General features: G+C 39.3%; 1 protein-coding gene across 1 annotated transcript; it reads right to left on the bottom strand.

Annotated features, from left to right (window-relative positions):
• Positions 1–7,806: 7,806 nt before the first annotated feature.
• On the bottom strand, positions 7,807–12,361 carry LOC104525985 (serine protease HTRA3-like). The gene is made up of 3 exons (XM_010169294.2): positions 12,317–12,361; positions 10,398–10,493; positions 7,807–8,790 (listed from the first exon to the last, which is right to left on the bottom strand). The coding sequence occupies exons 1-3, from the start codon at positions 12,334–12,336 to the stop codon at positions 8,625–8,627; spliced, it is 282 nt and encodes a 93-aa protein (XP_010167596.1). The 5' UTR covers positions 12,337–12,361; the 3' UTR covers positions 7,807–8,624.
• Positions 12,362–13,887: the final 1,526 nt, after the last annotated feature.

Genomic DNA, 13,887 nt, shown 5'->3' on the forward strand with positions numbered 1-13,887 from the left:
GCCACACACATATAAATTTTGTCTTATGGTCAGTCTCTAGGAAATATAGTACCCATGAGCCACACACAGCGAATCACGTAACCTATAAGGTATTCATGGCATACGACCTACATCTTGGAGAATCTGGACCTCAGATGCCATGGGCATGGGACTGTATAAAGACATAGACCAATAAATAAACCTCAGCATCATCCAGCCACACCTAACCCCAGGAAGAGCTAGCTAACACTTCAGGCTGTAATTGCCTTTCTCTTCTGCTTCTGCTTCTGCTTCTGCTTCTTCTTCCTCAATGCTAATAGAGAAAGCAGGTTGGTACCTAGATCATTTTTCACTTTTTGAGTTCTTCCTTTCTTTTTTTTCTGAAAAAAGACAAAAAAGGACTACAGAGGTTTGATTTCACAGAGGGTGCATCTGTAACTATAAAACCTTGTTGCACATGGAAAATTAAAATGTATCAATAGCTCTTTTTGTTCAAAATCTAAGATATTTTGACTGCACAACTCCTTACTACCTCACTGACCATCTGAAACTTAAGTATCTCTTTGCATTTACCCACCAAACTTCATTGATCCGAACAGGGTGATAACTGTAGCAAGTTTTTACGTCTTAGAAGAGGAATGTAGGTGTCATTAAATAGGAATCAGAGTTTTCTGGAGAAAAGGAAACTGTATTTTATGCTGGCTTATCATCTGCAGGAGCATGTTTGCAAACCTGGTCAGATGGAGGTTGATAAGGAAGGTCTTTGCTATCAGCAAGCTGGGGGAAATAATTTCTCCCCAGTTGTCATAATTAATAAAATTGCTGCAAACTCTCACAGCCTTCACAGTTACATACAGAAGCAAATCACACCTGACCTGCCGCAGCCTGCAGAATTACAGAAGCCTACCCAAAGGCCATGGAAGAGCTTTGCTAGTTGACAAACTAACTTTCAGGTACCTTTTATACAGCCTTTCATTTCAGAGCCTGACTCCGTGCCACTAGGGTTGACTGTATTAGCAATTGACTCTGTCAGGTCAAATTTCCTCAGTACTATGCAAAATAAATGTTGTGTTATAAAAATAGTGACCATTTAAAAAATAATCTTAGTCAAGGATCACATTTCTCTTAAGCAAATACTGATTTTATTTAATTACCTACCATCTTTTGGGGTAAAACTGTTCCAAAAGTAAGATTTGCAAATATTGTTCCAAGTTAAGGCAAATATGTAATGCCTACCAATGCAAAATGTGTAAAGATTGATATTTTTTCTTTTCAACACAATTATTAAATTGCTTCAGTGGTATAACTAAGCCGTAGAAAAGCTTGCTTTATTTTAAAGGCGTGGTGGTGATTTACAGAAGTTTGCCAGGCTGCTTTCAGAGGCTGTTCTTTTTCAATTTGCCAGGATTTACTCAAGTGTCTTTCCTTTTCTGCAGCTGCCTTTACAGATGTGAAGCAAAAAAAAAACCAAACCCAACCAAAGCAGCTCCCTCAGTTTTCATACCACATTTCATTTCTAAGTTTGATTAGCCTTATACCAATAACACTAATGATATCAATTAGCAAGAAATCAGAGAACTTTTCCTTAAAAAAATCTCAGAAGCACTCAGAAAATTTACTGCAACAAGGCCAACAAAAATGTAGACCATATGTATAGACCTTTAGGGGAAAAAAAATGTGAAACAATGGTATACATTTATCACTGCACCTCTCATCACTTCCTCAGATTCTGCCTCCTGATTTCTCCTCTTCATATAACATCTGACGTCCCAAACCACTGAGAAGCTGTAAAGGGCTTTTCAAAACATCAGAACTCCCTTAACCTGCCACAAAATTTTCTCTGCTTTTCCCTAAATGTAGGATTTTGTTGTAAGATTTATGGGCCAGAATGGCAATATTTTAGTACACCAGAATAGCAATATTTAATCAGAGAGGAGTAACATATTTCAGATGTTGAAGTCTTTCTGTAGAGGCACAACTGGCAGCTTTATGCCCTTAATGTAAGCAATACCTCATTTTCCAGTGGGATATACAGCTTGCAGGAGGTGACCTGCATAATTTGCAGTGGGAAACAGAACACTGGTGTCTAACCACAAAGACTACCAACATGATGGACTTTCAAGTTCAGACATTTTTATATACATAGAAAAGGTATTTGGGAGCATTTTTGGTGGTTTAGGTGTATTTTCCCATGGTCTTTTTATCTGAATTTACAGACAAGAAAGAAACAGCTTTAGAGGTAAAACGGCTAGAAAGGCAAGTGTCATTAATGCATTTCAAACTCGTCAGATAATTTTGGTGGCTGTGGTAGGCCCATCATGGTATAGTAAGCATGACACCCGAGTGAGGCAGGATCCATCATTTTTCATGTTTCTACCTTCAGTTGAAAAACCTACCCCATACTCTTGTAGATAAACCCAGGCAATACTCTGAAATATCACGTATTACTACACTCAGAAATTTCTCCCATTGCCCCAGAACTTTACAGATTACTTCTGCTGGACATGAGACAAAGTTGAGATTTTTTTCACTATTCCAAATTGGGATTGAAATTTAGCTAGTAACCAAAGGCAAAATCTTCATTATTCTGAAACTAGCTTAAGATTGCAGGGTTAAAAGTCATCTCACTTAACCTGGGATTTGTACAGCACAGACAAGTACATTGCTTCTGTTCAGCTGAGGCCCTCTTTACAGGAAGGAGGCTTTATAGTAAATATTTTTAGGATACAACTTTTGGATCTGTTTGAACCTCTACTTTCTGAGCATAGGAAAGATACTGTTTCTTTCCCTTGCTGCTAAGGGACATCTACCCATGTAGCTCAGAGTAAATGATCAGCAGTCTATGAGACACCAACCCTGAGGTGGACTTCCTCCCACAGAAGGACAGATCAGTTGGCAACACTGCTGCACCACTGCACAACTTGACCAATTGAGATGTTAGAAAGTCATCTTCAAAAAACATTAGCTCTATACTCTCTAGCTTCACTGTCTCTGACTGTCTCAAGCCTTCTCTAACAAGAAGGCTTCTTGTTTTCTTGTTAGTTGTTAGGGTTTGGTTTTGTCATTTTCCCAAGCCGCTTCTGGGATTTCAAGCAGCAAATCATCATGCCCAGTTATTTATAGTTACGGAAGTAGAAGATTGTTTCAAAGTGGAACACAACTTCAGATGGAGGCAATCGAGAAGTCATTGAACTTAGCAGCTGTGCAGCTGCGTCACCAAACCCCTCATGCTGCCCAATTATTTTCCTTGGCGACTCCTTCCTCTAAGAACTTGTTTTTTCCTGACTATGCCTCAGTTGGCTGTTTGTGAAGACCTGGCTAGTGTTTGTTGAAGAAAGAAAGAGTGAGTAGTTGCTTCTGCTGTTCTCCAGAGATCTTTATAGGGAAAATGCTGTTTAATATTGACATATTCTCACAGACTCCAGGGGAACCTTTTGACAGGAACAGAGGGTAAGAGGAAGGGAGGATGGGGGGAGAGTGGCTCTGTCTGACCTTTCTCCTCAGAGGATAAAATCAAAAGAGAAAAAATAAATATATTTTTCCTCTTTTTTTTGTTTGTGACTATTGCAGCCTGACTGCTGTATCCATGCTTCGTGCTCCCCAAACATTAGTTCACTGTTAGTGGATATACTGTTGAGTGTTTTTTGGTAGAAAAATGCAATATAAAATGGCCTCACATATTTGCCAGAAGACAGAGAATTGGACCAGCCAGCAAGGTCTTTCAAGCAAGCCTGCCTTAACTGCTGCTGGTTTTTTCTGCCTCTGTTTACAGTCCATGGCATGACCTAGAAAGTTCTTCTACAGCAATGCCCCATCAAGCTGTGTCTGCTGACACAAGCACTGGGAAGGTCTGGATAAAAGACCAAACCAGCTCTTTGCACAACACCAAAATTGCAAAAATAATCTGCTACTGTGGGAAGAGGGATGGGAACAAACACAGACCTGGATGCTTTCCCCAGGCACATTCAGTTAAATGAAGATTACAGAAACCCAAGTAAATAAGGGGAATAAAACAAAATAAACATGCTACACTCCCTTTCCGTTCCCTTTTTAAGTCTTCCCCCTACTTCAAAGCAATCCTCAGACTTTAGTCCTGTGTGTGGGTACAGAAAGCATGCCCTTGCTATCCATACACACCCCCTCTGGGGTAAGCTCCCAACCTTACATGTCTTTGAACAGCAGTTCCTGGTTGGTGGTGCCTAAACAGAGGCGACATCACCTTCTATATCCTGCAGTGTCTTGTGGTTAAATAAACATGTCATCAAGTCACTGCCCTAGTATTATATGGACTTGAAATGCTCAGTGCAGCACCCAAGACTTCAGAGCTTGGGAAGAAAGAAAAAAAAAAATTCCTCTTTCTTCCGGATTTCTGCAAAACCAACAAAGCCTCAAGCAAGAAACAAGCAGTCAAAACAAAACTAAAAGAGTGTGAGACTGCTGTCTGGGATATATGGTGGTACAGAATAGCTGGTGCCCAACCAGTGGAGAAGAGCAAACAGAGCAGCCACCACAGAGGGCACGATGCAGAATTGCGAAACAGCCCCTGTGGAAGGAGCCGTGCAGAAGAGCTTTGTGCAGACCAGCTGGGGCAAAGGCACTAGAAAGAGATATGTAGAAAGGAAGGACCTGCTTGGTGTGTGGTTGTGCAGAGTAGCTTGTACAGAACAGCGAGCAGAGAACAGGTTATACAGAAGAGCTGCTGTGCACTGATTTTCTGTGTGACCACTGAAGCTCCTCAATAACTCAGATTTCTGCCACCTTTTCAAGTCTTTTCAGATCCCCACAGGCCAAAATTCTTGTAGCTGCAACAGGTATGCCTGCTGGACCATGAGGATGCTCAGCGCAGCACAGTGGCCACAGCCTGCAAATCACCAACCAGCCTTTTACAGGCCCACAAGCCCCAAGAGTCATGCACCTCTCATGTCATGTCCTGTCCCTGGGCAGAGCTACAAGATCCCCTATAAGAGAAGGAAGTGTGTTTTCCTTGCTCGCAAATAGAAAGAGCCTCTCTTCCCAGTGACATCATATTTTTGAACTGATATCAGAGGTACAAGAATGATGGAGCAATTTTGTAGTGGGGGAGCAAATAGCCACAAATGATTAGACATAGGAGCTGCTACGTGGTGCTCAGGGAAGGTGATAAGGTGTGTGCCACCCTGAACTGCAGTCTAAAGGTTCCCTCTCCGTTACCTATTCCTCTTGCACAGACTCACTGGTATTTTGGGATGTTCCCTATCCCTCCCATCCCAAACTGCTCTGAGGGTACAGAGATAAACATAAGATGCCATCCCTGCAGAAAGGGGTCCTCGAATACCTGGTTCAGGCAGCTGTACAGTATATCTGGCCCATTGTCATGCCTGTCTAGTTGTATAAAAGAAACTAGCAGACATTTCTTCTGGTCTTTAAAAAAAAAATCTCCAAAGAATATATTTTTTTAATTGCTATTCTTTGCTGTTCCCTTTCTTGTTTTCCGCTTCACCCATACCTCGTCAACTTAACAGTCACCATTTCTTTTTATGAGTGGTGTTGTATTACGCATGGTGTTATCTCATTCCTATTTTCTACTGAACATTGAGCCTAAAAAGTTGTCTTTAACCTGCTCAGCCTCACAGCAGGCCCAGGTGGGCAGGACAGGCAAGAGGATGCTCCCCTACAGGGGTTTGCTTTCTGGCAGATCTGGGCAGCTCCCACTGCGTACCTTGCTGGGCTGCAGTGTAGACTCACCCTGAAATGCTCAAGTCTTTTGTATTGTTATTGCTGAGTTTTCTCTTTCCTTACTTTGCTGATTGGGCCTTGCAGAAATAATGAAGAGGCTTTAGAAATCTTTGTGGTAATAAAAGAGTGGTCAGACTACTGAATATCAAAAACATTCCTCTTGTTGACCCAACCTTGACTTGGAAAAGCCGCAGCTGACAGTTTCTTTGAGAGATCAAGATCACACTTTAGTTACTTCTTTTTTGCCTGAGAGACTCAGCCAGTAATTGCTTATAACAGAAAAATTCTCTGAGTGTTTTTAGACACTGACTTCCATTTTATTTTATCTTAGCCAAGAAACAAAGATAGCAAGGTTGTGTTATAGACTTAACATTAACTGCTGGCATCAATAGATGCTGACTCTGAAGACTGAGCAATTAACCTTTGTAGCTCTGGCTGATGTCAGGGGGATGAGTGGCAATTAATACAGTCTGCTTTTTTATCTCAGCAGTTAAGGGTCACACCACAGCTGAAATGACACAGATGCTCCTGCAGTCAAAGGAAGTGACAATGCTTTCTTTCTAGAAGAACCTCATCTGACCTTTATTCCCTCAGAGTGAAATCTGCTACAATGCAACAGCACTTGCAGACTCCAGGATGCGCAAGCTCCACAAGATTTTCAGAGAAAGCTTAGAAAAAAGGAACTGTTGGTAGAACACAACAGTTTTTGATGAGTAAGGAAATGGCCTTTCTCCCCTCCATACGATTAAAAGGCCAAGGCACTTGGCCAGAGCCAACAACTGTGTATTGTTTTAATTTTAATGCTGCTATGTCACTTTCAGACTGTATTCAGTATAATTGCAATAAGAGTTGTTATCCAATTCATTTCAAAATCATTACAATGTTATCTGGAAGCCAAAAACCTTCTCTTACGGTAAGAGAAGATAATCACTCTGTGGGTCTTCTAACAAAACAATTTGTTGTTAAAAAAAATCTGAAAATTAGTAACAAACTCATGGAAGTATCTTAACTTGTCTGATACTAATCAATAGACACAGGGAATCAAACACCCCTCACAAAATGTAAAATGGTAGTCCTAACACAGTACACATGTATGGATAGGCTTGACTTTAGCCATGAGAGCATCCTCCTGCATGCCACGGCTTGCAGAACATGTTCAGAACATGTTTTTGCTGTTTGCAAGCTTGGATGCTAAGGTTGTATTTTAATGCAAAGGATTTAATCCATCTGAATATGGAATATTCAACAGGTACATCTAAGCATTTTTTGTTGGAGGGGTCAAAACAGCTTCTTTTAGTGACAGCATGAGTGTTAAGCCATTATTAAAGACATGGGGGATAATGTGGTAGAAATCATTTTTGGAGGAATATACCCCATCCACCTTTCAACTGTATAGTTGTAGTCACAGCCGGCCAGCAAGGGACAGCTCTTTACAGCATGCCTGGCATCACACAAACCCAAAGGTGCCAAGGCTTGTCACAAACAAGTCAGCTGGTACAGCCAGAAAGTCTAGACATGATGGCAACCTAAGGGAAGGTTCTAGTTGTCCCAAAGATATACTCTGATGCAACAAGGAGTAAAACAAAGACACAAGAATCAAGTCTAGAAAGCACAGCTTGCTGCAGAAAATACTCCAGACAGAGATACTCCTCTGTCTCTTTGTGAACGGTAGCAGAAGTCACTAAGAAATAATCCAGTTCTGTGGCTTAGAGTACCTAGGAGATCGGGATTTAGCTCTTAGAAATGTCTGTCCCAGGTTTATTACATAAGAGTCTCACATGCTCTAGCTGTAAAACCGGGTTAACAGTGCTTCCTTGCTGCTTCTGGTCATGTACAGGCAGAATTGAGGACAACAGGATCCCACCTAGATACTCTCTAAATGACATCAAAGCACAATTCACAAATATGAAAAAAGCAGTGTAGATAAATGACTTGTGTGCAAAGCATTTCTAAATATAGTCTAAATCCGGGCAGAATAATTATACCATGGGGCTGCAAAGGATTTTCATAATATCAGGGCCCAATTTTCTGCAATAAAATTTTCTTTTGGGAGAGTCTATTCCAGTCTGACAGAAGAGGCAGAGAAGACATACTTATTTTAAAAAAGATTTACACCAACACATTATTTGTGTAAACTTTTAATCCTTACAGTAGAAACATACACAGTACAAGTCAAAAGTAGTATAACAATTTTACAGCAAAGCTTAACAGTAAAATGCAAAACTAATTTGTATCAAAATCTTTAAAAACTGTGCACTTTCTCAAACTTAACTTTGTTCAGCACATCGTTTTGATTTATATATAAGGCATTAATTCTATAAGAATCATTTACTATATTCCAAAATCGCATGACCTAGGTGTAACACTCTATAGCCTGACACCATTTTTGTTCCTTTCAATATTTACAGATTTAATCTACCTGCATTGACATGTAGCATAGAAGCACTAAGAACAAATACAAGCTTTGCCAATACTAGTTTCACATTGAAAAAGTTACATTAAAAAAAGCTCAATTGTGCATTGCAACAGCTTGGTTCTGCTGCAGCCATGACTGTATTTTAAGAATAATTTCCTCTTTCAGCATGCTTCCTCACTTCCAGTAGTATTTTGGTCTTTCAAAATGAAGAACTGAATCTGCTCTGAACCTGCAGGAACTGGAAGTGGACCCCATTTTTAACAGCCACCCAAAATTTGTTTTCCTCCTCCCTCTCCCCAGAACACAGTTCTTAAATTTCTTTTTAAAGTTATATCTTCTATAAACAGCATAATTGAATTCATTCTAGCTACTATGTACAGAAATGGCTCAGGCAATTAAGTTAGTCCACCTTGTCATTAGTCAATAGGAAGTATAATTACTGTAGCTGTAAAGGAGGTATCTAGTGTTCCAGAATAAGTGAGTTTAATTATGGTGAGAGCTTCTTCAATTCTATTTACATGACAACTTCAGGCTCAATGTTAAATAGCAAGTCATCATTTCCTCTTCGAACTTCAAGTAGTAGAGGTGATTCATTCATCACAGCCTCTTGCAGGTCACTGGAAGTCAACAAAGGACGCCCATTGACTTTAACAATGATATCTCCATCTTGGATCCCTCCTCTGCAAAGAAAAGAAGAAGGCAGTAAGTATGAATTCTATGCAGAGAAGAAGTACAAAGACTATTCACCACCTCTTTGTCTGACATGATAAATTTTTACTTGTCTTAGTTTTCATCGAAATGAAATTCTACCCTTCTGACTGGGAAAGAATAATCAGTAGTAGTCACAGAATCACAGAATGTTGGGGATTGGAAGGGACCTCAAAAGATCATCTAGTCCAATCCCGCTGCCGGAGCAGGAACTTAAACAAAATTACACAGAAAGGCGGCCAGGCGGGTCTTGAATGTCTCCAGAGAAGGAGACTCCACACCCTCCCTGGGCAGCCTGTTCCAGGGCTCTGTCACCCTCACCGTAAAGAAGTTTTTTCTCAAGTTTAAGCGGAACCTCCTGTGTTCCAGCTTACACCCATTGCTCCTTGTCCTATCGTTGGGCATCACTGAGAAGAGCCTGGCTCCATCCTCATGACATTCACCCTTAACATATTTGTAAACAGTAATTAGGTCTCCCCTCAGTATACGTTTCTCCAAGCTAAAGAGACCCAGCTCCCTCAGCCTTTCCTCATAAGGGAGATGCTCCACTCCCTTAATCATCTTCGTGGCTCTGCGCTGGACTCTCTCAAGCAGTTCCCTGTCCTTCTTGAACTGTGGGGCCCAGAACTGGACACAATATTCCAGATGCGGCCTCACCAGGGCAGAGTAGAGGGGGAGGAGAACCTCTCTCGACCTACTAACCACACCCCTTCTAATGCACCCCAGGATGCCATTGGCCTTCCTGGCCACAAGAGCACAAGGTCCCTAAATGCAAAATCAGGCTTGCATTATTTCACTAAGGATTTTTTTCTAAAACAGCAAAAAAACACCAACAGTAAAAGTAGTCTAGCCTTCTCTTTGTCTTCCACAAAACTACAGCAAAGGAGACATTGAAAAGACTTTTAGCCATGACTGACTCACTCCACTCCATTCATTGGCAAGACCATGCTTTTATCTCTTTAGTATGTATTGCAAGCATGAGAAATAAAACCACTGTCAAAATTTTAAGACAAAAAAGTGTACCAACTGAACTACAGATAAATTCTCTCTTGCTGTTCAAATGTAATCCAGAATAGCTGTTTTTATTGTCTTTGCATTTATTAATAATTCCTACAGTAATTTTTACAAGTGTCTTATTTTCCAACTGTTCTGTAAAACGACCTCTTCCTCTAAGATAAAGCATTGTGTCAGATAATAGCTCTGACAGTGTCTTATGTGAATGCTATCCTGTTTCCTCTTTAAACTCAATCCAAGTTTATATTTATTAATATTCAACATACTTTTCAAAAGCAAAATTTGGTTCATTGTATTTGGGGTGTTCTTATATTTGCACACTTAGTGTTTCATGATGTCATTTAAAAAGTTCTGACATCAAAATATTTCTCTTTTGTAATTGCGAGATTCTTAGCACAAATATTTAAACCTTTTTTTTTTTTTAACCTAAATGCACAATTTTTTGATTGTTTAAATGCAAATCAACACTGGTCTGAGGACGTACTTGAATATAAATAGAAATATTACCTACTAGTATCTATTTGGAGATTTATTTAGAGTGAAGAAAATAATGTGCTCTACATACCTATGAGAAGGTGAGTTTGGAACAACTTCGTGTACATAAATTCCACTTCTGACGTCAGGAAAATCAGCATTATTGTGTTTCAGTTCTTCCACCAAGCTAAAAGAACAAAATTATATAGCATTCGATTCCATTACAAAAGCAGTAGCATTCAAAAAATATTATTTATTTATTCTCAATTTTTTTGTGACCAAAAAGAATGACATAACAGTTAATTGTTTGCCCCTTGTTCTTGTCATGAGAATGTAGGGGATTTGAATTTGGATTAAAACAAGTAACAGATTTTAAGAGAGTCAAAACAACTTACCTGTGCAAAGCATACTATATTTAATGGTCTCGTACATCTCCTGCAAGAACCTGACTTTTGCTATTTGCAGCAGTAGCACAGAGGGCACTGTAGAAGAGCACAGGGACTGTAGCACTCTCTGTCCTAAATGCTGTACAGGCACAAAAGATATTCCTGCCCCAAATAATTAATGCTGGTGATGGGGCAGAAATTTGCTAACCATTTTGCTTCTTTCATTTTGCAATTTATTCTTAGTTTGTCTTTATTTAGAACAATATAGCTTTTGATAACTTCAGTTATCAGATAGATCAAAACTGTGAGTTTTCCAAAATTCAGCTTCCTCAAGTTTTACTGAGGAATTATCTGGGCATCCCTTTCTAAAGAAAGAAGACAGGTACCATTTGCAAAATAGAGACTCTAAAAAAACAACATCTCATTTCTGAGGAGGTGACATCATTTTTCTAAAGAAAGAAGACAGGTACCATTTGCAAAATAGAGACTCTAAAAAACATCTCATTTCTGAGGAGGTGACATCATTTCAGGTCTGTGCAGTGTGAGTTAAAACTCCTTTCTAGAAAGAAAGAGTTTTAAAGTAATGATGGATTACTCTGCTGTCTGCCATTAAAACCTGAGGTCCCTCAGATGGAAAGCAAGCCAAAATGGCTGCACATAGCTTCACTTCATTTGACTTTGTACTGAGGAAGCTAATGACTAAATGACTAAAGCAAACACATCAAGGGAAGCAGTCTTTTCCTGAAAATAGGCCTGGAGACATCTTAGCCTGCTTCATTAGACACCACAAAAGCAGGAAAATCTCACATCATGTTCACTTCACAATTATGCTGAGAAACATTCTGAATTTCTCTCCATCAGTGGTGGTTGAGTGATGTTAATGCCATTACATTGACTCATTCCAGCTGAGGATCTGACCCTTTGGGGAGGATTGCAAGAGTGTAACTTAATAAACAAATATGGCTTTACTATAACCCCAGCTGAAAATTGTCTTCTTCAATTTTGTAGTCTACTGCCACATTGGAAACGTGCCTACTGCTGGGAAAGAACACAAGCATAACAGACCTCATTTCTTACCCCAGAAGATATCTGACTAACAGCAAGACACAAAGCAATGTGAAAGAGAAAAAACAGCCAAGAACTGGAGGAGGGTGTCCATATTCTGACTTTGTCAACACGGAGGCATGAAGCTTTGTTCTGCACTTTAGTAAATATTTTCTTTCCAGTTAAAGGTTAGGCACCAAATCTCACATCGTATAACCTTCTGTCCCTCATGGTCACCTTAAAGCAGCAGCTTGTTTAAATGTCACCTAAAACCTAGTGTAGCTGCAGACATCCTTGTCATGAACCAAAACCAATATTCAGGCTCTTCCAAATTTCCCTGAGCTAACAACAGGGCATCCACCATTATCAGTATTTAGAGAATGATTGACAGTGATTTTCCAGGTCTCAAAACATGTATTTCACCAATATCATTAAAATGGTTTTAGACTTCATAGAAGCTAACACATACTTCTAGATTCTCTGGAGATTTGTAAAGAAACCTGAATGATAAAAGTTCTGAACCACTGTTGACCACACCTTGTATGCATGACCATACAGATTATCTTACCAAGATACTTACGCAGGTGTTATTGTCAGCATTCTGATGCCAATGAAACGTTTCTTCCCATCTGAAAATAATATAGAGGATATTTAAGAAATTTGGGCATATACTGACAAAAATAACTACTTTGATGATCTAAAATACCTGTCAATTAAAACAGGACGCTTCAGCTTTTAACAAAACTAAACAGAAATCATCTACACTGAGGTAATTTTTTATTTTGGTTAGTCTTGGTGTACAGAATGACAATCCCTCTCCCTGCCAGTGAGCGTAAGAGAGAAGCTCATTTACAGTCCAGAAGAGTTTTCCTTCAGGAAATTCAGGAAAATTTCTGTGATCTAGTATCACATGACTTCAGTAAATGGAAAACTTTCATTTGGAAATGGAAAACCATCATTTCATCTGAAACCAGTCAAGACAATTTAATCATATGGTGTTCTCATCGAAATGTAGAAATGGGATTTAAAGAAATTAAAATTTCCACCTTTCAGATAAAGGACAACTGAAAGACTCACACTGCTTCTAATGCAAATGGCTTGTTATTACTACCCCAAAAAATGAAAAGCAAGGTTTTTTTAAAAAACCATAGACCTTAGCCAGGACTCTACTGAATTTTAAATGGTGAAAATTCACTCCTTTGGGAACAGCACCACATTTCTGTAATTGGCTTTTAGTACTCATGATATGCTGTCTTATGAAAAAAAAAAAAAAAATGCAGTTTGATGACTTCCTGAAGTGAGTGCTTCAGTAGTTAGTTATATCCAGTGTGAAATGATACTTCCCCTTACTTGTTCCAGCATAACTACTTCACAATTTCTTTGAGCTTCTCCATGTTCTCATGTGAGGAAAAAGTTTGAAAAGGAGATGTATAGAGTCTCCTTGAACTCCCGCTCTTTCCAAGAAAAATAGTCCCAAGTAATGGAATTGGTCCTGAATCTTATGCGTGTCCAATATTTCCATTAGTATCAGTGAAAGTTTCAACTACTAAGCACCGGATTTACTACACTCTGAACAATCTTACATCTGTAACTGTCATCCCTGCTTTTCCCTGAAATGTTCTGGCTCTCCTGTATTTTAAAGTGAAACTAATGAGATCAAAATCAGCTATAGTAAGAGTGTCACAAAGAAGTCAAATTACTCAAAATTAAAACCTCCTAAGCTTTTGGCATGGCCACGAACAAGTGCTCTCATAGTGCTTCTCTAAGTCTACATGGTATAAATTTTCAGTTTTCACTTTTAAAAAATATCCAAACCTGAAAACCCTCCCTCATTAAAATAATCCCCCTGCCCCTGCAATGTCGACAGTTAAAAACTATTAGTTTTCATAAGACACATAGATGACAGACTCTCTGGTGACAATTTACTGTCAGCATTAAACAGTTTGCTGCTGGTCATTGCCTGTGTGATGCAGAAATACGCAGAAGCACAAAGCATTCTCTGGGGGCTGAGTTAGGAATGTTTACATGAAAGAAAAATGAAAATGAAAGAAGGGACAAAATAAATTGATCTGGAAGAAACAAAACAGCAAGGAGAGGATTAGGCAAGAATAAAAAACCACAACAGAAATACCACTGATCTAAAAGGGGTTT

The sequence above is a fragment of the Antrostomus carolinensis genome, unplaced genomic scaffold (genome assembly GCF_000700745.2).
Source record: "Antrostomus carolinensis isolate BGI_N321 unplaced genomic scaffold, ASM70074v2 scaffold4266, whole genome shotgun sequence".
NCBI lineage: Eukaryota > Metazoa > Chordata > Aves > Caprimulgiformes > Caprimulgidae > Antrostomus > Antrostomus carolinensis.